This window comes from Oncorhynchus mykiss, chromosome 9 (genome assembly GCF_013265735.2).
Source record: "Oncorhynchus mykiss isolate Arlee chromosome 9, USDA_OmykA_1.1, whole genome shotgun sequence".
In the NCBI taxonomy this organism is placed as follows: Eukaryota; Metazoa; Chordata; class Actinopteri; order Salmoniformes; family Salmonidae; genus Oncorhynchus; species Oncorhynchus mykiss.
The window spans coordinates 485463-512500 of record NC_048573.1 but is presented as its reverse complement, the minus strand read 5'-3'; the positions used below and the strand labels follow the sequence as shown (position 1 = coordinate 512500).

Genomic DNA, 27038 nt, shown 5'->3' with positions numbered 1-27038 from the left:
GCCAGTATTGTAGACATGGGCCAGTATTGCAGACCTGGGCCAGTATTGTAGACCTGAACCGGGGCCAGTATTGTAGACCTGGGCCAGTATTGTAGAACTGAACCGGGGCCAGGATTGTAGACCTGAACCGGGGCCAGTATTGTAGACCTGAACCGGGGCCAGAATTGTTGACCTGGACAGGGGCCAGTATTGTAGACCTGAACCAGGGACATTATTGTTGACCTGGACAGGGGCCAGTATTGTTGACCGGGGACAGTATTGAAGACCGGGGCCAGTATTGTAGACCGGGGCCAAGGCCAGTATTGTCGACCAGGGCCAGTATTGTAGACCGGGGACAGTATTGTAGACGGGGCCAGTATTGTTGACCGGGGCCAGTATTGTAGACCGGGGCCAGAATTGTTGACCGGGGCCAGTATTGTTGACCGGGGCCAGTATTGTCGACCGGGGCCAGTATTGTCGACCGGGGTCAGTATTGTTGACCGGGGCCAGTATTTGAACTAACCTGGTGACTCCCTCCTTGATGTAGTACAGCAGACATTCTGACATCAGAGGATCCTCGTTCAGATTCACCAGGTGGGGAGTCTGGAACACACACAGACACAACATGATCACACAGTTACCAGATTAGATAGATTAGAGTGTGTGTGTGTGCATGCGTAGGTGTGTGTGTGTGTCGTACCCCTTTAGGAGAGAACACCCCTAATGTCCCTCCATCTTCTTTAATGGACACTCCCATCTCAGCCAGCAGAGACTCTCTGGGGGGGGACATAAAGACAACATCTATAATACCCTCTCTGGGGGGAGGGGGGACAAAGACAACATATATAATACAACATCTATAATACAACACAACATCTATAATACCCTCTCTGGGGGGAGGGGGGAGGCATAAAGGCAACATCTAGAAAACCCTCTCTGGGGGGAGGGGGGACAAAGACAACATATATAATACAACATCTATAATACAATACAACATCTATAATACAACATCTATAATACAACACAACATCTATAATACAACATCTATAATACAATACAACATCTATAATACAATACAACATCTATAATACAACATCTATAATACAACATCTATAATACAACATCTTTAATACAATACAACATCTATAATACAACACCAATAATACAATACAACATCTATAATACAATACAACATCTATAATACAACATCTATAATACAATACAACATCTATAATACAATACAACATCTATAATACAACATCTATAATACAACATCTATAATACAACATCTATAATACAATATCTACAACACAACATCTATAATAGAATACAACATCTATAATACAACATCTATAATACAATACAACATCTATAATACAACATCTATAATACAATACAACATCTATAATACAATACCAAATATATAATACATCTATAATACAATACAACATCTATAACACAACATCTATAATACAACATCTATAATACATTACAACATCTATAATACAACATCTATAATACAATACAACATCTATAATACAATACAACATCTATAATACAACATCTAAAATGCAATACAACATATATAATACAACACAACATCTATAATACAATACAACATCTATAATACAACATCTATAATGCAATACAACATCTATCATACAATACAATATCTATATTACAACATCTATAATACAATACAACATCTATAATACAATACAACATCTATATTACAACATCTATAATACAATACAACATCTATAATACAACATCTAAAATACAAAACACCATATATAATACAACACCTATAATACAATACAACAACGATAATACAACATCTATAATACAACATCTACAATACAGCATCTATAATACATCTATAATACAATACAACATCTATAATACAATACAACATCTATAATACAACATCAATAATACAACATCTACAATACAGCATCTATAATACATCTATAATACAATACAACATCTATAATACAATACAACATCTATAATACAATACAACATCTATATTACAACATCTATAATACAATACAACATCTATAATACAACATCTAAAATACAAAACACCATATATAATACAACACCTATAATACAATACAACAACTATAATACAACATCTATAATACAACATCTACAATACAGCATCTATAATACATCTATAATACAATACAACATCTATAATACAATACAACATCTATAATACAATAAAACATCTATAATACAATACAACATCTATAATACAACATCTATAATACAATACAACATCTATAATACAATACAACATCTATATTACAACATCTATAATACAATACAACATATATAATACAATACAACATCTATAATACAATACAACATCTATAATACAACATCTATAATACAATACAATATCTATAATACAATACCTATATTACTGCATCTATAATACAATACAACATCTATAATACAATAAAACATCTATAATACAATACAACATCTATAATACAATACCACATCAATAATACAACATCTATAATACAACACAACATCTATAATACAATACAACATCTATAATACAATACAACATCTATAATACAACATCTATAATACAATACAACATCTATAATACAATACAACATCTATAATACAACATCTAAAATACAATACAACATATATAATACAACACAACATCTATAATACAATACAACATCTATAATACAACACAACATATATAATACAACACAACATCTATAATACAATACAACATCTATAATACAACATCTATAATACAACATCTATAATACAATACAACATCTATAATACAATACAATATCTATATTACAACATCTATAATACAATACAACATCTATAATACAATAAAACATCTATAATACAACATATATAATACAACACAACATCTATAATACAATACAACATCTATAATACAATACAACATCTATAATACAATACAACATCTATAATACAACATCTAAAATACAATACAACATATATAATACAACACAACATCTATAATACAATACAACATCTATAATACAACATCTATAATACAACATCTATAATACAATACAACATCTATAATACAATACAATATCTATATTACAACATCTATAATACAATACAACATCTACAAATACAACATCTATAATACAATACAACATATATAATACAACACAACATCTATAATACAATACAACATCTATAATACAATACAACATCTATAATACAACATATATAATACAACATATATAATACAACATCTATAATACAATACAACATCTATAATACAACATCTAAAATACAATACAACATATGTAATACAACACAACATCTATAATACAATACAACATCTATAATACAACATCTAAAATACAATACAACATATATATTACAACATCTATAATACAATACAACATCTATAATACAACATCTAAAATGCAATACAACATGTATAATACAACACAACATCTATAATACAATACAACATCTATAATACAACATCTATAATGCAATACAACATCTATCATACAATACAATATCTATATTACAACATCTATAATACAATACAACATCTATAATACAATACAACATCTATATTACAACATCTATAATACAATACAACATCTATAATACAACATCTAAAATACAAAACACCATATATAATACAACACCTATAATACAATACAACAACTATAATACAACATCTATAATACAACATCTACAATACAGCATCTATAATACATCTATAATACAATACAACATCTATAATACAATACAACATCTATAATACAACATCAATAATACAACATCTACAATACAGCATCTATAATACATCTATAATACAATACAACATCTATAATACAATACAACATCTATAATACAATACAACATCTATATTACAACATCTATAATACAATACAACATCTATAATACAACATCTAAAATACAAAACACCATATATAATACAACACCTATAATACAATACAACAACTATAATACAACATCTATAATACAACATCTACAATACAGCATCTATAATACATCTATAATACAATACAACATCTATAATACAATACAACATCTATAATACAATAAAACATCTATAATACAATACAACATCTATAATACAACATCTATAATACAATACAACATCTATAATACAATACAACATCTATATTACAACATCTATAATACAATACAACATATATAATACAATACAACATCTATAATACAATACAACATCTATAATACAACATCTATAATACAATACAATATCTATAATACAATACCTATATTACTGCATCTATAATACAATACAACATCTATAATACAATAAAACATCTATAATACAATACAACATCTATAATACAATACCACATCAATAATACAACATCTATAATACAACACAACATCTATAATACAATACAACATCTATAATACAATACAACATCTATAATACAACATCTATAATACAATACAACATCTATAATACAATACAACATCTATAATACAACATCTAAAATACAATACAACATATATAATACAACACAACATCTATAATACAATACAACATCTATAATACAACACAACATATATAATACAACACAACATCTATAATACAATACAACATCTATAATACAACATCTATAATACAACATCTATAATACAATACAACATCTATAATACAATACAATATCTATATTACAACATCTATAATACAATACAACATCTATAATACAATAAAACATCTATAATACAACATATATAATACAACACAACATCTATAATACAATACAACATCTATAATACAATACAACATCTATAATACAATACAACATCTATAATACAACATCTAAAATACAATACAACATATATAATACAACACAACATCTATAATACAATACAACATCTATAATACAACATCTATAATACAACATCTATAATACAATACAACATCTATAATACAATACAATATCTATATTACAACATCTATAATACAATACAACATCTACAAATACAACATCTATAATACAATACAACATATATAATACAACACAACATCTATAATACAATACAACATCTATAATACAATACAACATCTATAATACAACATATATAATACAACATATATAATACAACATCTATAATACAATACAACATCTATAATACAACATCTAAAATACAATACAACATATGTAATACAACACAACATCTATAATACAATACAACATCTATAATACAACATCTAAAATACAATACAACATATATATTACAACATCTATAATACAATACAACATCTATAATACAATACAACATCTATAATACAACACAACATCTATAATACAATACAACATCTATAATACAACACAACATCTATAATACAATACAACATCTATAATACAACACAACATCTATAATACAACACAACATCTATAATACAATACAACATCTATAATACAATACAACATCTATAATACAACATATATAATACAACATATATAATACAACATCTATAATACAATACAACATCTATAATACAACATCTAAAATACAATACAACATATGTAATACAACACAACATCTATAATACAATACAACATCTATAATACAACATCTAAAATACAATACAACATATATAATACAACATCTACAATACAATACAACATCTATAATACAATACAACATCTATAATACAATACAACATCTATAAAACAACATCTATAATACAATACAACATCTACAAAACAACATCTACAATACAATACAACATCTATAATACAATACAACATATATAATACAACATCTACAATACAATACAACATCTATAATACCATACAACATCTATAATACAATACAACATCTATAATACAACATCTATAATACAACATCTATAATACAATACAACATCTATAATAAAATAGAACATCTATAATACAACATCTATAATACAACATCAATAATACAACATCTATAATACAATACAACATCTACAATACAACATCTATAATACAACATCAATAATACAACATCTATAATACAATACAACATCTATAATACAATACAACATCTATAATACAACATCTATAATACAACATCTATAATACAATACAACATCTATAATAAAATAGAACATCTATAATACAACATCTATAATACAATACAACATCTATAATACAACATCTATAATAAAATAGAACATCTATAATACAACATCTATAATACAACATCTATAATACAATACAACATCTACAATACAACATCTATAATACAACATCAATAATACAACATCTATAATACAATACAACATCTATAATACTATACAACATCTATAATACTATACAACATCTATAATACAATACAACATCTATAATACAATACAACATCTACAATACAACATCTATAATACAACATCAATAATACAACATCTATAATACAATACAACATCTATAATACTATACAACATCTATAATACAATACAACATCTATAATACAACATCTATAATACAACATCTGTAACACAATACAACATCTATAATTCAACATCTATAATACAATACAACATCTATAATACAACATCTATAATACAATACAACATCTATAATACAATACAACATCTATAATACTATACAACATCTATAATACAACATCTATAATACAACATCTATAATACAACATCTATAATACAATACAACATCTACAATACAACATCTATAATACAACATCAATAATACAACATCTATAATACAATACAACATCTTTAATACAATACAACATCTATAATACAATACAACATCTATAATACTATACAACATCTATAATACAACATCTGTAACACAATACAACATCTATAATACAACATCTATAATACAATACAACATCTATAACACAACATCTATAACACAATACAACATCTATAATACAACATCTATAATACAACATCTATAATACAATACAACATCTATAATACAATACAACATCTATAATACAACATCTGTAACACAATACAACATCTATAATACAACATCTATAATACAACATCTATAATACAACATCTATAATACAACATCTACAATACAATACAACATCTACAATACAACATCTATAATACAACATCTATAATACAACATCTCTAATACAACATCTATAATACAACATCTATAATACAACATCTATAATACAATACAACATCTATAATACAATACAACATCTATAATACAACATCTGTAACACAATACAACATCTATAATACAACATCTATAATACAACATCTATAATACAACATCTATAATACAACATCTATAATACAATACAACATCTATAATACAATACAACATCTATAATACAACATCTATAATACAACATCTATAATACAACATCTATAATACAACATCTATAATACAACATCTATAATACAACATCTATAATACAACATCTACAATACAACATCTATAATACAACATCTATAATACAACATCTACAATACAATACAACATCTACAATACAACATCTATAATACAACATCTATAATACAACATCTATAATACAACATCTATAATACAACATCTATAATACAACATCTATAATACAACATCTATAATACAACATCTATAATACAACATCTACAATACAATACAACATCTACAATACAACATCTATAATACAACATCTATAATACAACATCTATAATACAATACAACATCTATAATACAACATCTACAATACAATACAACATCTACAATACAAAAAATCACTCTGTTCTCTCCCTCTCCTCCTCTCTAGCCTTCACTCTCCCCCTCTCTCACCTCTCATGTCGTATAGATTCAGTCTTCCTCAGTTTCTCCTCCCATGTCTCGTTCAGCTCAGCAATGATCTTCTCAGTCTCCTAGACAACCCATCAGAACCCAGAATCAGACACAGTAAACTAAACTAGTAGACTATTAGAGACAGAAGTCTAGGACAGTAAACTAAACTAGTAGACTACTAGATACAGAAGTCTAGAACAGTAAACTAAACCAGTAGACTATTAGAGACAGAAGTCTAGGACAGTAAACTAGTAGACTATTAGAGACAGAAGTCTAGAACAGGAAACTAAACTAGTAGATTACTAGAGACAGATGTCTAGGACAGTAAACTAGTAGACTATTAGAGACAGAAGTCTAGGACAGTAAACTAGTAGACTATTAGAGACAGAAGTCTAGGACAGTAAACTAGTAGACTATTAGAGACAGAAGTCTAGAACAGGAAACTAAACTAGTAGACTACTAGAGACAGAAGTCTAGGACAGTAAACTAGTAGACTATTAGAGACAGAAGTCTAGAACAGTAAACTAGTAGACTATTAGAGACAGAAGTCTAGGACAGTAAACTAGTAGACTATAAGAGACAGAAGTCTAGGACAGTAAACTAGTAGACTACTAGAGACAGAAGTCTAGAACAGTAAACTAGTAGACTATTAGAGACAGAAGTCTAGAACAGTAAACTAGTAGACTATTAGAGACAGAAGTCTAGGACAGTAAACTAAACTAGTAGACTATTAGAGACAGAAGTCTAGAACAGTAAACTAAACTAGTAGACTATTAGAGACAGAAGTCTAGGACAGTAAACTAAACTAGTAGACTATTAGAGACAGAAGTCTAGAACAGTAAACTAGTAGACTATTAGAGACAGAAGTCTAGGACAGTAAACTAGTAGACTATTAGAGACAGAAGTCTAGAACAGTAAACTAGTAGACTATTAGAGACAGAAGTCTAGGACAGTAAACTAAACTAGTAGACTATTAGAGACAGAAGTCTAGAACAGTAAACTAAACTAGTAGACTATTAGAGACAGAAGTCTAGGACAGTAAACTAAACTAGTAGACTATTAGAGACAGAAGTCTAGGACAGTAAACTAAACCAGTAGACTATTAGAGACAGAAGTCTAGGACAGTAAACTAAACTAGTAGACTATTAGAGACAGATGTCTAGGACAGTAAACTAGTAGACTATTAGAGACAGAAGTCTAGAACAGTAAACTAGTAGACTATTAGAGACAGAAGTCTAGGACAGTAAACTAGTAGACTATTAGAGACAGAAGTCTAGGACAGTAAACTAGTAGACTATTAGAGACAGAAGTCTAGGACAGTAAACTAGTAGACTACTAGATACAGAAGTCTAGGACAGTAAACTAGTAGACTATTAGAGACAGAAGTCTAGGACAGTAAACTAGTAGACTATTAGAGACAGAAGTCTAGGACAGTAAACTAGTAGACTACTAGATACAGAAGTCTAGGACAGTAAACTAGTAGACTATTAGAGACAGAGGTCTAGGACAGTAAACTAAACTAGTAGACTATTAGAGACAGAAGTCTAGGACAGTAAACTAAACTAGTAGACTATTAGAGACAGAAGTCTAGGACAGTAAACTAGTAGACTATTAGAGACAGAGGTCTAGAACAGTAAACTAGTAAACTATTAGAGACAGAAGTCTAGGACAGTAAACTAGTAGACTATTAGAGACAGAAGTCTAGGACAGTAAACTAGTAAACTATTAGAGACAGAAGTATAGAACAGTAAACTAGTAGACTATTAGAGACAGAAGTCTAGAACAGTAAACTAGTAGACTATTAGAGACAGAAGTCTAGGACAGTAAACTAGTAGACTATTAGAGACAGAAGTCTAGGACAGTAAACTAGTAAACTATTAGAGACAGAAGTATAGAACAGTAAACTAGTAGACTATTAGAGACAGAAGTCTAGAACAGTAAACTAGTAGACTATTAGAGACAGAAGTCTAGGACAGTAAACTAAACTAGTAGACTATTAGAGACAGAAGTCTAGGACAGTAAACTAGTAGACTATTAGAGACAGAAGTCTAGAACAGTAAACTAGTAGACTATTAGAGACAGAAGTCTAGGACAGTAAACTAAACTAGTAGACTATTAGAGACAGAAGTCTAGGACAGTAAACTAGTAGACTATTAGAGACAGAGGTCTAGGACAGTAAACTAGTAGACTATTAGAGACAGAAGTCTAGGACAGTAAACTAAACTAGTAGGCTATTAGAGACAGAAGTCTAGAACAGTAAACTAAACTAGTAGATTACTAGAGACAGAAGTCTAGGACAGTAAACTAGTAGACTATTAGAGACAGAAGTCTAGGACAGTAAACTAGTAGACTATTAGAGACAGAAGTCTAGGACAGTAAACTAGTAGACTATTAGAGACAGAAGTCTAGAACAGTAAACTAGTAGACTATTAGAGACAGAAGTCTAGGACAGTAAACTAGTAGACTATTAGAGACAGAAGTCTAGGACAGTAAACTAGTAAACTATTAGAGACAGAAGTCTAGGACAGTAAACTAGTAGACTATTAGAGACAGAAGTCTAGGACAGTAAACTAAACTAGTAGACTATTAGAGACAGAAGTCTAGAACAGTAAACTAGTAGACTATTAGAGACAGAAGTCTAGAACAGGAAACTAAACTAGTAGACTATTAGAGACAGAAGTCTAGGACAGTAAACTAGTAGACTATTAGAGACAGAAGTCTAGGACAGGAAACTAGTAGACTATTAGAGACAGAAGTCTAGGACAGTAAACTAGTAGACTATTAGAGACAGAAGTCTAGGACAGTAAACTAGTAGACTATTAGAGACAGAAGTCTAGGACAGTAAACTAGTAGACTATTAGAGACAGAAGTCTAGGACAGTAAACTAAACTAGTAGACTATTAGAGACAGAAGTCTAGGACAGTAAACTAGTAGACTATTAGAGACAGAGGTCTAGGACAGTAAACTAGTAGACTATTAGAGACAGAAGTCTAGGACAGTAAACTAGTAGACTATTAGAGACAGAAGTCTAGGACAGTAAACTAAACCAGTAGACTATTAGAGACAGAAGTCTAGGACAGTAAACTAGTAGACTATTAGAGACAGAAGTCTAGAACAGTAAACTAGTAGACTATTAGAGACAGAAGTCTAGGACAGTAAACTAAACCAGTAGACTATTAGAGACAGAAGTCTAGGACAGTAAACTAGTAGACTATTAGAGACAGAAGTCTAGGATAGTAAACTAGTAGACTATTAGAGACAGAAGTCTAGGACAGTAAACTAGTAGACTATTAGAGACAGAAGTCTAGAACAGTAAACTAGTAGACTATTAGAGACAGAAGTCTAGGACAGTAAACTAGTAGACTATTAGAGACAGAAGTCTAGGACAGTAAACTAAACTAGTAGACTATTAGAGACAGAAGTCTAGGACAGTAAACTAGTAGACTATTAGAGACAGAGGTCTAGGACAGTAAACTAGTAGACTATTAGAGACAGAAGTCTAGGACAGTAAACTAAACTAGTAGGCTATTAGAGACAGAAGTCTAGAACAGTAAACTAAACTAGTAGATTACTAGAGACAGAAGTCTAGGACAGTAAACTAGTAGACTATTAGAGACAGAAGTCTAGGACAGTAAACTAGTAGACTATTAGAGACAGAAGTCTAGGACAGTAAACTAGTAGACTATTAGAGACAGAAGTCTAGAACAGTAAACTAGTAGACTATTAGAGACAGAAGTCTAGGACAGTAAACTAGTAGACTATTAGAGACAGAAGTCTAGGACAGTAAACTAGTAAACTATTAGAGACAGAAGTCTAGGACAGTAAACTAGTAGACTATTAGAGACAGAAGTCTAGGACAGTAAACTAAACTAGTAGACTATTAGAGACAGAAGTCTAGAACAGTAAACTAGTAGACTATTAGAGACAGAAGTCTAGAACAGGAAACTAAACTAGTAGACTATTAGAGACAGAAGTCTAGGACAGTAAACTAGTAGACTATTAGAGACAGAAGTCTAGGACAGGAAACTAGTAGACTATTAGAGACAGAAGTCTAGGACAGTAAACTAGTAGACTATTAGAGACAGAAGTCTAGGACAGTAAACTAAACTAGTAGACTATTAGAGACAGAAGTCTAGGACAGTAAACTAGTAGACTATTAGAGACAGAGGTCTAGGACAGTAAACTAGTAGACTATTAGAGACAGAAGTCTAGGACAGTAAACTAGTAGACTATTAGAGACAGAAGTCTAGGACAGTAAACTAAACCAGTAGACTATTAGAGACAGAAGTCTAGGACAGTAAACTAGTAGACTATTAGAGACAGAAGTCTAGAACAGTAAACTAGTAGACTATTAGAGACAGAAGTCTAGGACAGTAAACTAAACCAGTAGACTATTAGAGACAGAAGTCTAGGACAGTAAACTAGTAGACTATTAGAGACAGAAGTCTAGGACAGTAAACTAGTAGACTATTAGAGACAGAAGTCTAGGACAGTAAACTAGTAGACTATTAGAGACAGAAGTCTAGAACAGTAAACTAGTAGACTATTAGAGACAGAAGTCTAGGACAGTAAACTAGTAGACTATTAGAGACAGAAGTCTAGGACAGTAAACTAGTAGACTATTAGAGACAGAAGTCTAGGACAGTAAACTAAACTAGTAGACTATTAGAGACAGAAGTCTAGAACAGTAAACTAGTAGACTATTAGAGACAGAAGTCTAGGACAGTAAACTAGTAGACTATTAGAGACAGAAGTCTAGGACAGTAAACTAGTAGACTATTAGAGACAGAAGTCTAGGACAGTAAACTAAACTAGTAGACTATTAGAGACAGAAGTCTAGAACAGTAAACTAGTAGACTATTAGAGACAGAAGTCTAGAACAGTAAACTAGTAGACTACTAGATACAGAAGTCTAGGACAGTAAACTAAACCAGTAGACTATTAGAGACAGAAGTCTAGGACAGTAAACTAGTAGACTATTAGAGACAGAAGTCTAGGACAGTAAACTAGTAGACTATTAGAGACAGAAGTCTAGAACAGTAAACTAGTAGACTACTAGATACAGAAGTCTAGGACAGTAAACTAGTAGACTACTAGAGACAGAAGTCTAGGACAGTAAACTAAACCAGTAGACTATTAGAGACAGAAGTCTAGAACAGTAAACTAGTAGACTACTAGAGACAGAAGTCTAGGACAGTAAACTAGTAGACTATTAGAGACAGAAGTCTAGGACAGTAAACTAAACCAGTAGACTATTAGAGACAGAAGTCTAGGACAGTAAACTAAACCAGTAGACTATTAGAGACAGAAGTCTAGGACAGTAAACTAGTAGACTATTAGAGACAGAAGTCTAGGACAGTAAACTAGTAGACTATTAGAGACAGAAGTCTAGAACAGTAAACTAGTAGACTACTAGATACAGAAGTCTAGGACAGTAAACTAGTAGACTATTAGAGACAGAAGTCTAGGACAGTAAACTAGTAGACTATTAGAGACAGAAGTCTAGGACAGTAAACTAGTAGACTATTAGAGACAGAAGTCTAGGACAGTAAACTAGTAGACTATTAGAGACAGAAGTCTAGAACAGTAAACTAAACTAGTAGACTATTAGAGACAGAAGTCTAGAACAGTAAACTAGTAGACTATTAGAGACAGAAGTCTAGGACAGGAAACTAGTAGATTATTAGAGACAGAAGTCTAGGACAGTAAACTAAACTAGTAGACTATTAGAGACAGAAGTCTAGAACAGTAAACTAGTAGACATTAGAGACAGAAGTCTAGGACAGTAAACAGATATGGTTCATACCTCCAGTCTCTCAGCCACCTCCTCTTTACTGATGGTCTCAACAAGCTCCTCCCCTTCAGCAAAGTCTGCCGTCATGTGATCAGTCATGTGATCAGCATCTCCGTCAGGTGTGGAGTCTTCGTCAGGGGCGGAGTTAGAATCTTGGGCAGGGTTCTGTGGGGCTTCTGATTGGCCGTTAGCGGTGATTGGCTGGTGGGTTGGCAGGCCTGAGGGGGAGGAGCCCAGAGCACTGTTGTTGTTCACCTCTCCACCTGAGAGATACAGAGATAGATAGCGATAGAGAGATGGGTTAGAGCTCTGTGTGTTTGTTACCTGTTATAGCCAGTAGTTCAGACAGCCCCTGTAAGAACAGCAGTGTTTGTTACCTGTTACAGCCAATAGTTCAGACAGCCCCTGTAAGAACAGCAGTGTTTGTTACCTGTTACAGCTAATAGTTCAGACAGCCCCTGTAAGAACAGCAGTGTTTGTTACCTGTTATAGCCAATAGTTCAGACAGCCCCTGTAAGAACAGCAGTGTTTGTTACCTGTTACAGCCAATAGTTCAGACAACCCTGTAAGAACAGCAGTGTTTGTTACCTGTTACAGCCAATAGTTCAGACAGCCCCTGTAAGAACAGCAGTGTTTGTTACCTGTTACAGCCAATAGTTCAGACAGCCCCTGTAAGAACAGCAGTGTTTGTTACCTGTTATAGCCAATAGTTCAGACAGCCCCTGTGAGAACAGCAGGTCTCTCAGTCTGTTGACTTCTTCTTTCAGTTCTCTGATCAGTCTGGCGTTGGGGTCCTCATTGATTATAGCATTACACCTGATCTGCTTGGCACGGTCCGCATACCTAGAGAGAGAGACACATGGAGACTGAAAGTTATATTAGGAAAATTAGAACTTTGCAATCTGAATATTTTCCTTGGTGCCCCAACTTCCTAGTTAATTACATTTACCTGATTAGTTAATCACGTAATAACAATTACAGAGAATTGATTTGATAAACTAACCGTCTTCAGTTTAATGATGCCAAAGACACGTGGAGACCGAGAGACAAGACACGTGGAGACCGACAGACACGTGGAGACCGACAGACAAGACACGTGGAGCCCGAGAGACAAGACACGGAGACCGACAGACACGTGGAGACCGACAGACACGTGGAGACCGACAGACAAGACACGTGGAGCCCGAGAGACAAGACACGTGGAGACCGAGAGACAAGAAACGTGGAGCCCGAGAGACAAGACACGGAGACCGACAGACACGTGGAGACCGACAGACACGTGGAGAACGACAGACAAGACACGTGGAGACCGAGAGACAAGACACGTGGAGCCCGAGAGACAAGACACGGAGACCGACAGACACGTGGAGACCGACAGACACGTGGAGAACGACAGACAAGACACGTGGAGACCGAGAGACAAGACACGTGGAGACCGAGAGACAAGAAACGTGGAGACCGAGAGACAAGACACGTGGAGACCGACAGACATGTGGAGACCGACAGACAAGACACGTGGAGACCGAGAGACAAGACACGTGGAGACCGACAGACACGTGGAGACCGACAGACAAGACACGTGGAGACCGACAGACATGTGGAGACGACAGACAAGACACGTGGAGACCGAGAGACAAGACACGTGGAGACCGACAGACACGTGGAGACCGACAGACAAGACACGTGGAGACCGACTGACAAGACAAGTGGAGACCGACAGACACGTGGAGACCGACAGGCACGTGGAGGCCGACAGACAAGACACGTGGAGTCCAACAGACAGGCACATGGAGACGAGAGACAAGACAAGTGGAGACCGACAGTCAAGACACGTGGAGTCCGACAGACAGGCACATGGAGACGAGAGACAAGACAAGTGGAGACCGACAGACACGTGGAGACCGACAGACACATGGAGACCGACAGACAGGCGCGTGGAGACAGACAGAAAGACACGTGGAGTCCGAGAGACAAGACAAGTGGAGACCGACAGTCAAGACACGTGGAGTCCGATAGACAAGACACGTGGAGACCGAGAGACAAGACACGTGGAGACCGAGACAAGACATGTGGAGACCGAGAGACAATACACGTGACCGACAGACAGGCACGTGGAGACCGCGAGACAAGACATGCGGAGACCGAGACACAAGACACGTGGAGACCGAAGGACAGGCACATGGAGACCGCGAGACAAGACACGTGGAGATCGAGAGACAAGACACACGGAGACCGAGACCGAGACACAAGACACGTGGAGACCGACAGACAGGCACGTGGAGACTGATAGACACATGGAGACTGATAGATAGACACATGGAGACTGATAGATAGACACATGGAGACTGATAGATAGACACATGGAGACTGATAGATAGACACATGGAGACTGAAAGACAGACACATGGAGACTGATAGACAGACACATGGAGACTGATAGACAGACACATGGAGACTGATAGACAGACTGATAGACACATGGAGACTGATAGACAGACACATGGAGACTGATATAGACACATGGAGACTGATAGATAGACACATGGAGACTGATATATAGACACATGGAGACTGATAGATAGACACATGGAGACTGATAGACAGGCACATGGAGACTGATAGACAGACACATGGAGACTGATAGATAGACACATGGAGACTGATAGATAGACACATGGAGACTGATAGATACACACATGGAGACTGATAGACAGACACATGGAGACTGATAGACAGACACATGGAGACTGATAGACAGACACATGGAGACTGATAGACAGACTGATAGACACATGGAGACTGATAGACAGACACATGGAGACTGATCGACACATGGAGACTGATAGACAGACACATGGAGACTGATAGACAGACTGATAGACAGACACATGGAGACTGATAGATAGACACATGGAGACTGATAGATAGACACATGGAGACTGATAGACAGACACATGGAGACTGATAGACAGACACATGGAGACTGATAGACAGACACATGGAGACTGATGTGGAGGGTTGAATGGATGAGGGTTGAATGGATGAGGGTTGAATGGATGAGGGTTGAATGGATGAGGGTTGAATGGATAGAGACAGAGAGGGAGAGAGAGGAGATGTTTACCTACCTGAGTGTACTGAGTGTTTCTTCATAGTTAATGTCTGCTGGACTGAGAGCTGCTATCATCGCTGTCCTGGAGTTACCACCTGACACAGAGAGACAGGTTTATATATCACATATACCTCCCCTCCATCCATCCTCTGTCCTAAAGTTTCCACCTGACAGAGAGAGGTTAATATATCACATAGACCTCCCCTCCATCCATCCTCTGTCCTAAAGTTACCACCTGACAGAGAGAGGTTAATATATCACATAGACCTCCCCTCCATCCATCCTCTGTCCTAAAGTTAGCACCTGACAGAGAGAGGTTAATATATCACATAGACCTCCCCTCCATCCATCCTCTGTCCTAAAGTTACCACCTGACACAGAGACAGGTTTATATACCACATAGACCTACTTCACTCTCTCCATCTAGCTCCTCTCCCCTCCATCTAGCTCCTCTCCCCTCCATCTAGCTCCTCTCCCCTCCATCTAGCTCCTCTCCCCTCCATCTAGCTCCTCTCCCCTCCATCTAGCTCCTCTCCTCTCCATCTAGCTCCTCTCCCCTCCATCTAGCTCCTCTCCCCTCCATCTAGCTCCTCTCCCCTCCATCTAGCTCCTCTCCCCTCCATCTAGCTCCTCTCCCCTCCATCTAGCTCCTCTCCCCTCCATCTAGCTCCTCTCCCCTCCATCTAGCTCCTCTCCCCTCCATCTAGCTCCTCTCCTCTCCATCTAGCTCCTCTCCCCTCCATCTAGCTCCTCTCCCCTCCATCTAGCTCCTCTCCTCTCCATCTAGCTCCTCTCCTCTCCATCTAGCTCCTCTCCCCTCCATCTAGCTCCTCTCCTCTCCATCTAGCTCCTCTCCCCTCCATCTAGCTCCTCTCCCCTCCATCTAGCTCCTCTCCTCTCCATCTAGCTCCTCTCCTCTCCATCTAGCTCCTCTCCCCTCCATCTAGCTCCTCTCCCCTCCATCTAGCTCCTCTCCCCTCCATCTAGCTCCTCTCCTCTCCATCTAGCTCCTCTCCCCTCCATCTAGCTCCTCTCCCCTCCATCTAGCTCCTCTCCCCTCCATCTAGCTCCTCTCCCCTCCATCTAGCTCCTCTCCCCTCCATCTAGCTCCTCTCCCCTCCATCTAGCTCCTCTCCCCTCCATCTAGCTCCTCTCCCCTCCATCTAGCTCCTCTCCCCTCCATCTAGCTCCTCTCCCCTCCATCTAGCTCCTCTCCCCTCCATCTAGCTCCTCTCCCCTCCATCTAGCTCCTCTCCTCTCCATCTAGCTCCTCTCCTCTCCATCTAGCTCCTCTCCCCTCCATCTAGCTCCTCTCCCCTCCATCTAGCTCCTCTCCTCTCCATCTAGCTCCTCTCCCCTCCATCTAGCTCCTCTCCCCTCCATCTAGCTCCTCTCCCCTCCATCTAGCTCCTCTCCCCTCCATCTAGCTCCTCTCCCCTCCATCTAGCTCCTCTCCTCTCCATCTAGCTCCTCTCCCCTCCATCTAGCTCCTCTCCCCTCCATCTAGCTCCTCTCCTCTCCATCTAGCTCCTCTCCTCTCCATCTAGCTCCTCTCCCCTCCATCTAGCTCCTCTCCTCTCCATCTAGCTCCTCTCCCCTCCATCTAGCTCCTCTCCCCTCCATCTAGCTCCTCTCCCCTCCATCTAGCTCCTCTCCCCTCCATCTAGCTCCTCTCCTCTCCATCTAGCTCCTCTCCCCTCCATCTAGCTCCTCTCCCCTCCATCTAGCTCCTCTCCTCTCCATCTAGCTCCTCTCCTCTCCATCTAGCTCCTCTCCCCTCCATCTAGCTCCTCTCCCCTCCATCTAGCTCCTCTCCCCTCCATCTAGCTCCTCTCCCCTCCATCTAGCTCCTCTCCCCTCCATCTAGCTCCTCTCCTCTCCATCTAGCTCCTCTCCTCTCCATCTAGCTCCTCTCCCCTCCATCTAGCTCCTCTCCCCTCCATCTAGCTCCTCTCCTCTCCATCTAGCTCCTCTCCCCTCCATCTAGCTCCTCTCCCCTCCATCTAGCTCCTCTCCCCTCCATCTAGCTCCTCTCCCCTCCATCTAGCTCCTCTCCCCTCCATCTAGCTCCTCTCCTCTCCATCTAGCTCCTCTCCCCTCCATCCCTCCCAAGGGAGCTGTTCATAACACACTGTTCAATGTGTTTGTGTAAAACAAACAGGTTATCAATAAGTTGTGTGAAATGTCTAGCAGGACTCTCACCCAGGTTCTCTTTCAGGAGCCAGGTGAGGACCGAGTCTCTGTAGGGGATGAAGTCGGACTTCCTCTTCTTACTGTTCTGCATTTCAGCCAGAGCAGAGATGACCTTCCCCAGGGTGGTGAGAGACTTGTTGATATTAGCTCCTTCCTTCAACCTCAAACCCTTTGCCCCCGACGAGTCAGCTCTCTCACTACCAGCTAGGTCCACCAGACTGACCTTACTGACCTGGAGAGAATAACATGGTTAATACCTAACCCCTGACCTCTAGGTCCACCAGACTGACCTTACTGACCTGGAGAGAATAACATGGTTAATACCTAACCCCTGACCTCTAGGTCCACCAGACTGACCTGGAGAGAATAACATGGTTAATACCTAACCCCTGACCTCTAGGTCCACCAGACTCATCACCAGAGTCATCACCAGAGTTACAGTACATTAGTACCAGCCCCCCCCCCCCCTCATCATCACCAGAGTTACAGTACATTCATACCAGCCCCCCCCCACCTCCTCATCATCACCAGAGTTACAGTACATTCATACCAGCCCCCCCCCCCCCTCCTCATCACCAGAGTTACAGTACATTCATACCAGCCCCCCCCCCTCCTCATCACCAGAGTTACAGTACATTCATACCAGCCCCCCCCCCCTCATCACCAGAGTTACAGTACATTCATACCAGCCCCCCCCCCTCCACCTCACCAGAGTTACAGTACATTCATACCAGCCCCCCCCCCCCTCATCACCAGAGTTACAGTACATTCATACCAGCCACCCCCCCCCCACCTCCTCATCACCAGAGTTACAGTACATTCATACCAGCCCCCCGCCCTCCACCTCACCAGAGTTACAGTACATTCATACCAGCACCCCCCCCCCTCATCACCAGAGTTACAGTACATTCATACCAGCCACCCCCCCCCCCACCTCCTCATCACCAGAGTTACAGTACATTCATACCAGCCCCCTCCCCCCCCCTCATCACCAGAGTTACAGTACATTCATACCAGCCCCCCCCCTCCTCATCATCACCAGAGTTACAGTACATTCATACCAGCCCCCCCCCCCTCCTCATCACCAGAGTTACAGTACATTCATACCAGCCCCCCCCTCCTCATCATCACCAGAGTTACAGTACATTCATACCAGCCCCCTCCCCCCCCCTCATCACCAGAGTTACAGTACATTCATACCAGCCCCCCCCTCCTCATCATCACCAGAGTTACAGTACATTCATACCAGCCCCCCCCCTCCTCATCACCAGAGTTACAGTACATTCATACCAGCCCCCCCCTCCTCATCATCACCAGAGTTACAGTACATTCATACCAGCCCCCCCCCCTCATCATCACCAGAGTTACAGTACATTCATACCAGCCCCCCCCCCCTCATCACCAGCGTTACAGTACATTCATACCAGCCCCCCCCCCCTCATCATCACCAGAGTTACAGTACATTCATACCAGCCCCCCCCCCTCATCATCACCAGAGTTACAGTACATTCATACCAGCCCCCCCCCCTCATCATCACCAGAGTTACAGTACATTCATACCAGCCCCCCCCTCATCATCACCAGAGTTACAGTACATTCATACCAGCCCCCCCCCCTCCTCATCATCACCAGAGTTACAGTACATTCATACCAGCCCCCCCCCCTCCTCATCACCAGAGTTACAGTACATTCATACCAGCCCCCCCCTCCTCATCATCACCAGAGTTACAGTACATTCATACCAGCCCCCCCCCCCTCCTCATCACCAGAGTTACAGTACATTCATACCAGCCCCCCCCTCCTCATCACCAGCGCTACAGTACATTCATACCAGTCCCCCCCCTCATCACCAGAGTTACAGTACATTCATACCAGCCCCCCCCCCCCTCATCACCAGAGTTACAGTACATTCATACCAGCCCCCCCCTCCTCATCACCAGAGTTACAGTACATTCATACCAGCCCCCCCCCCCCCTCCACCTCACCAGAGTTACAGTACATTCATACCAGCCCCCCCCCCCCCTCATCACCAGAGTTACAGTACATTCATACCAGCCACCCCCCCCCCCACCTCCTCATCACCAGAGTTACAGTACATTCATACCAGCCCCCCCCCCCCCCCCCTCATCACCAGAGTTACAGTACATTCATACCAGCCACCCCCCCCCCCTCCTCACCAGAGAGTTAGTCTGACTCTCCTCCACCTCACATTCATACTAGCCCCCCCCTCCTCCTCACCAGAGAGTTAGTCTGACTCTCCTCCACCTCACATTCATACTAGCCCCCCCCCCTCCTCCTCACCAGAGAGTAAGTCTGACTCTCCTCCACCTCACATTCATACTAGCCCCCCCCTCCTCATCACCAGAGAGTTAGTCTGACTCTCCTCCACTCCCCCCAGGGAGGTGTTGGTCTCTTTGTTTCACACCAGCACCTAAACACACCCTGTTTGTCTGACAAACAATAATGGATTATTATTGTGTGTTTACTCGTACCTTCTCAGTGTCCAGGCTGGTGAGTTGGTCTCTTCGTTTCTGTGTGAACACGATGGTGAAGACGGCGTGGGAACGACTAGACGTCTCATTCATATTTGTTGCCGCCACCGTCCTGAAATCAATACCAATCAATCAGTATATCAATCAACAAGTAATCCCTCAATGAACACACACACACCCCACCGTCCTGAAATCAATACCAATCAATCAGTATATCAATCAACAAGTAATCCCTCAATGAACACACACACACCCCACCGTCCTGAAATCAATACCAATCAATCAGTATATCAATCAACAAGTAATCCAACAAGTAATACACAATGAGTCAATCAGTCAACTAGATAATATACCAATCAGTCAACTAGTTAATATACCAATCAGTCAACTAGTTAATATACCAATCAGTCAACTAGTTAATATACCAATCAGTCAACTAGTTAATATACCAATCAGTCAACTAGTTAATATACCAATCAGTCAACTAGTTAATATACCAATCAGTCAACTAGTTAATATACCAATCAGTAAAATCAAATCAAATCATATTTATATAGCCCTTCGTACATCAGCTGATATCTCAAAGTGCTGTACAGAAACCCAGCCTAAAACCCCAAACAGCAAGCAATGCAGGTGTAGAAGCACAGTGGCTAAGAAAACCTCCCTAGAAAGGCCAAAACCTAGGAAGAAACCTAGAGAGGAACCAGGCTATGTGGGGTGGCCAGTCAGTCAACTAGATAATATACCAATCAGTCAACTAGTTAATATACCAATCAGTCAGTCAACTAGATAATACATCAATCAGTCAACTAGTTAATATACCAATCAGTCAGGCAACTTGTTTACATATCAATCAGTCAACTAGTTATTATACCAATAAGTCAGGCAACTTGTTTACATATCAATCAGTCAACTAGTTTACATATCAATCAGTCAACTAGTTAATATACCAATCAGTCAGTCAACTAGTTAATATACCAATCAGTCAGTCAACTAGTGTATATATCAATCAGTCAACTAGTTAATATACCAATCAGTCAGGCAACTTGTTTACATATCAATCAGTCAACTAGTTAATATACCAATCAGTCAGGCAACTTGTTTACATATCAATCAGTCAACTAGTTTACATATCAATCAGTCAACTAGTTAATATACCAATCAGTCAGGCAACTTGTTTACATATCAATCAGTCAACTAGTTTACATATCAATCAGTCAACTAGTTAATATACCAATCAGTAAATTAGTTAATATACCAATCAGCCAGTCACCTAGTGTATATATAAATCAGTCAACTAGTTAATATGCCAATCAGTCAGTCAACTAGTTTAAATATCAGTCAGTCAAATAATTAATATTCCAATCAGTCAACTAGTTTATATATCAATCAGTCAGTCAACTAGTTAATATACCAATCAGTCAACTAGATAATATATCAATCAGTCAGTCACCTAGTGTATATATAAATCAGTCAACTAGTTAATATACCAATCAGTCAGTCAACTAGTTCATTTACAAATCAGTTAGTCAACTAGTTTATATATCAATCAGTTAGTCAACTAGTGTATATATCAATCAGTCAACTAGTTAATATACCAATCAGTCAGGCAACTAGTGTATATATCAATCAGTCAACTAGTTAATATACCAATCAGTCAGGCAACTAGTTAATATATCAATTAGTCAACTTGTTTATATATCAACCAGTCAGTCAACTAGTTTATATATCAATCAGTCAACTTGTTTATATATCAGTCAGTCAATTAGTTTATATATCAATCAGTCAGTCAACTAATTTATATATCAATCAGTCAACTAGTTTACATATCAATCAGTCAACTAGTTAATATACCAATCAGTAAATTAGTTAATATACCAATCAGCCAGTCAACTAGTGTATATATAAATCAGTCAACTAGTTAATATACCAATCAGTCAGTCAACTAGTTTAAATATCAGTCAGTCAACTAATTAATATTCCAATCAGTCAACTAGTTTATATATCAATCAGTCAGTCAACTAGTTAATTTACCAATCAGTCAACTAGTTTATATATCAATCAGTCAACTAGTTTACATATCAATCAGTCAACTAGTTTATATATCAATCAGTCAACTAGTTAATATACCAATCAGTCAGTCAACTAGTTTATATATCAATCAGTCAACTTGTTTATATATCAGTCAGTCAATTAGTTTATATATCAATCAGTCAGTCAACTAATTTATATATCAATCAGTCAACTAGTTTACATATCAATCAGTCAACTAGTTTATATATCAATCAGTCAACTAGTTAATATACCAATCAGTCAGTCAACTAGTTAATATACAAATCAGCCAGTCAATTAGTTAATATATCAATCAGTCAACTAGTTAATATACCAATCAGTCAGTCAACTAGTGTATATATAAATCCGTCAACTAGTTAATATACCAATCAGTCAGTCAACTAGTTAATATACCAATCAGTCAGTCAACTAGTGTATATATAAATCAGTCAACTAGTTAATATACCAATCAGTCAGTCAACTAGTTAATTTACCAATCAGTCAGTCAACTAGTTTATATATCAATCAGTTAGTCAACTAGTGTATATATCAATCAGTCAACTAGTTAATATACCAATCAGTCAGGCAACTAGTGTATATATCAATCAGTCAACTAGTTAATATACCAATCAGTCAGGCAACTAGTTTATATATCAATTAGTCAACTTGTTTATATATCAACCAGTCAGTCAACTAGTTTATATATCAATCAGTCAACTAGTTTACATATCAATCAGTCAACTAGTTTATATATCAATCAGTCAACTAGTTAATATACCAATCAGTCAGTCAACTAGTTTATATATCAATCAGTCAACTTGTTTATATATCAGTCAGTCAATTAGTTTATATATCAATCAGTCAGTCAACTAATTTATATATCAATCAGTCAACTAGTTTATATATCAATCAGTCAACTAGTTAATATACCAATCAGTCAGTCAACTAGTGTATATATAAATCAGTCAACTAGTTAATATACCAATCAGTCAGTCAACTAGTTAATATACCAATCAGTCAGTCAACTAGTTAATATACAAGTCAATGAGTCAACTAGTTAATATATATCAATCAGTCAGTCAACTAGTTAATATACCAATCAGTCAGTCAACTAGTGTATATATAAATCAGTCAACTAGTTAATATACCAATCAGTCAGTCAACTAGTTAATATACCAATCAGTCAGTCAACTAGTTAATACACCAATCAGTCAGTCAGCTAGTTAATATACCAATCAGTGAGTCAACTAGTTAATATACAGTGAGGAAAAAAAGTATTTAGTCAGCCACCAATTGTGCAAGTTCTCCCATTTAAAAAGATGAGAGAGGTCTGTAATTTTCATCATAGGTACACTTCAACTATGACAGACAAAATGAGAAGAAAAAAAATTAATAGTTTATGGTTCCTGTAGTAATAGTATAGTATATATAGTAACCTGATCTGAGCCAGAATGGTTCCTGTTTCTGTAGTAATAGTATAGTATATATAGTAACCTGATCTGAGCCAGAATGGTTCCTGTAGTAATATTATAGTATATATAGTAACCTGATCTGAGCCAGAATGGTTCCTGTAGTAATAGTATAGTATATATAGTAACCTGATCTGAGCCAGCATGGTTCCTGTAGTAATAGTATAGTATATATAGTAACCTAATCTGAGCCGTTCCCTACACACCATGTCCTGTCCCTCACCCCGTTCCCTACACACCATGTCCTGTCCCCCACCCCGTTCCCTACACACCATGTCCTGTCCCTCACCCCGTTCCCTACACACCATGTCCTGTCCTCCAACCCGTTCTCTACACACCATGTCCTGTCCCCCACCCCGTTCCCTACACACCATGTCCTGTCCCTCACCCCGTTCCCTACACACCATGTCCTGTCCCCCACCCCGTTCCCTACACACCATGTCCTGTCCCTCACCCCGTTCCCTACACACCATGTCCTGTCCCCCACCACCACCCCGTTCCCTACACACCATGTCCTGACCCCCACCCCGTTCCCTACACACCAAATCCTGTCCTAAAGCCTGTTCCCTACACACCATGTCCTGTCCCCCACCCCGTTCCCTACACACCATGTCCTGTCCCCCACCCCGTTCCCTACACACCATGTCCTGTCCCCCACCCCGTTCCCTACACACCATGTCCTGTCCTCCACACCGTTCCCTACACACCATGTCCTGTCCTCCACCCCGTTCTCTACACACCATGTCCTGTCCTAGAGCCCGTTCCCTGTCCTCTACCCCGTTCCCTACACACCATGTCCTGTCCCCCACCCCGTTCCCTACACAACATGTCCTGTCCCCCACCCCGTTCCCTACACACCATGTCCTGTCCCTCACCCCGTTCCCTACACACCATGTCCTGTCCCCCACCCCGTTCCCTACACACCATGTCCTGTCCCTCACACCGTTCCCTACACACCATGTCCTGTCCCCCACCACCACCCCGTTCCCTACACACCATGTCCTGACCCCCACCCCGTTCCCTACACACCATGTCCTGTCCTACAGCCTGTTCCCTACACACCATGTCCTGTCCCCCACCCCGTTCTCTACACACCATGTCCTGTCCTACAGCCTGTTCCCTACACACCATGTCCTGTCCCCCACCCCGTTCCCTACACACCATGTCCTGTCCCCCACCCCGTTCCCTACACACCATGTCCTGTCCCCCACCCCGTTCCCTACACACCATGTCCTGTCCTCCACCCCGTTCCCTACACACCATGTCCTGTCCTCCACCCCGTTCCCTACTCACCATGTCCTGTCCTCCACCCCGTTCCCTACACACCATGTCCTGTCCTACACCCCGGTCCCTACACACCATGTCCTGTCTCACCCCCACCCCGTTCCCTACACACCATGTCCTGTCCCCCACCCCCACCCCGTTCCCTACACACCATGTCCTGTCCCCCACCCCGTTCCCTACACACCATGTCCTGTCCCCCACCCCGTTCCCTACACACCATGTCCTGTCCTCCACCCCGTTCCCTACACACCATGTCCTGTCCTCCACCCCGTTCTCTACACACCATGTCCTGTCCTACACCCCGTTCCCTACACACCATGTCCTGTCCTCCAACCCGTTCTCTACACACCATGTCCTGTCCTACAGCCCGTTCCCTACTCATCATGTCCTGTCCTACACCCCGTTCCCTACACACCATGTCCTGTCCTACACCCCGGTCCCTACACACCATGTCCTGTCCCACCCCCACCCCGTTCCCTACACACCATGTCCTGTCCCCCACCCCCACCCCGTTCCCTACACACCATGTCCTGTCCCCCACCCCGTTCCCTACACACCATGTCCTGTCCCACACCCTGTTCCCTACACACAATGTCCTGTCCTACAGCCCGTTCCCTACACACCATGTCCTGTCCCCCACCCCGTTCTCTACAAACCATGTCCTGTCCCCCACCCCGTTCCCTACACACCATGTCCTGTCCCCCACCCCGTTCCCTACACACCATGTCCTGTCCCCCACCCCCACCCCGGTCTCTACACACCATGTCCTGTCCCCCACACCGTTCCCTACACACCATGTCCTGTCCCCCAACCCCACCCCGTTCTCTACACACCATGTCCAGTCCCCCA

The 27038-nt window shown here is 39.1% G+C and overlaps 1 protein-coding gene across 1 annotated transcript in view; it reads right to left on the bottom strand.

Annotated features, from left to right (window-relative positions):
- The window catches only part of kif1c (kinesin family member 1C), an 85162-nt gene that overhangs the window by 20445 nt on the left and 37679 nt on the right, over positions 1-27038 (bottom strand). The window contains exons 8-15 of the mRNA XM_036986994.1: positions 21385-21496; positions 18902-19124; positions 16716-16794; positions 14285-14433; positions 13603-13853; positions 7797-7876; positions 680-755; positions 503-582 (exon numbers count right to left, since the gene is read on the bottom strand). Coding sequence (XP_036842889.1) covers positions 503-582; positions 680-755; positions 7797-7876; positions 13603-13853; positions 14285-14433; positions 16716-16794; positions 18902-19124; positions 21385-21496 — 1050 coding nt within the window. The remainder of the gene's footprint in view (positions 1-502; positions 583-679; positions 756-7796; positions 7877-13602; positions 13854-14284; positions 14434-16715; positions 16795-18901; positions 19125-21384; positions 21497-27038) is intronic.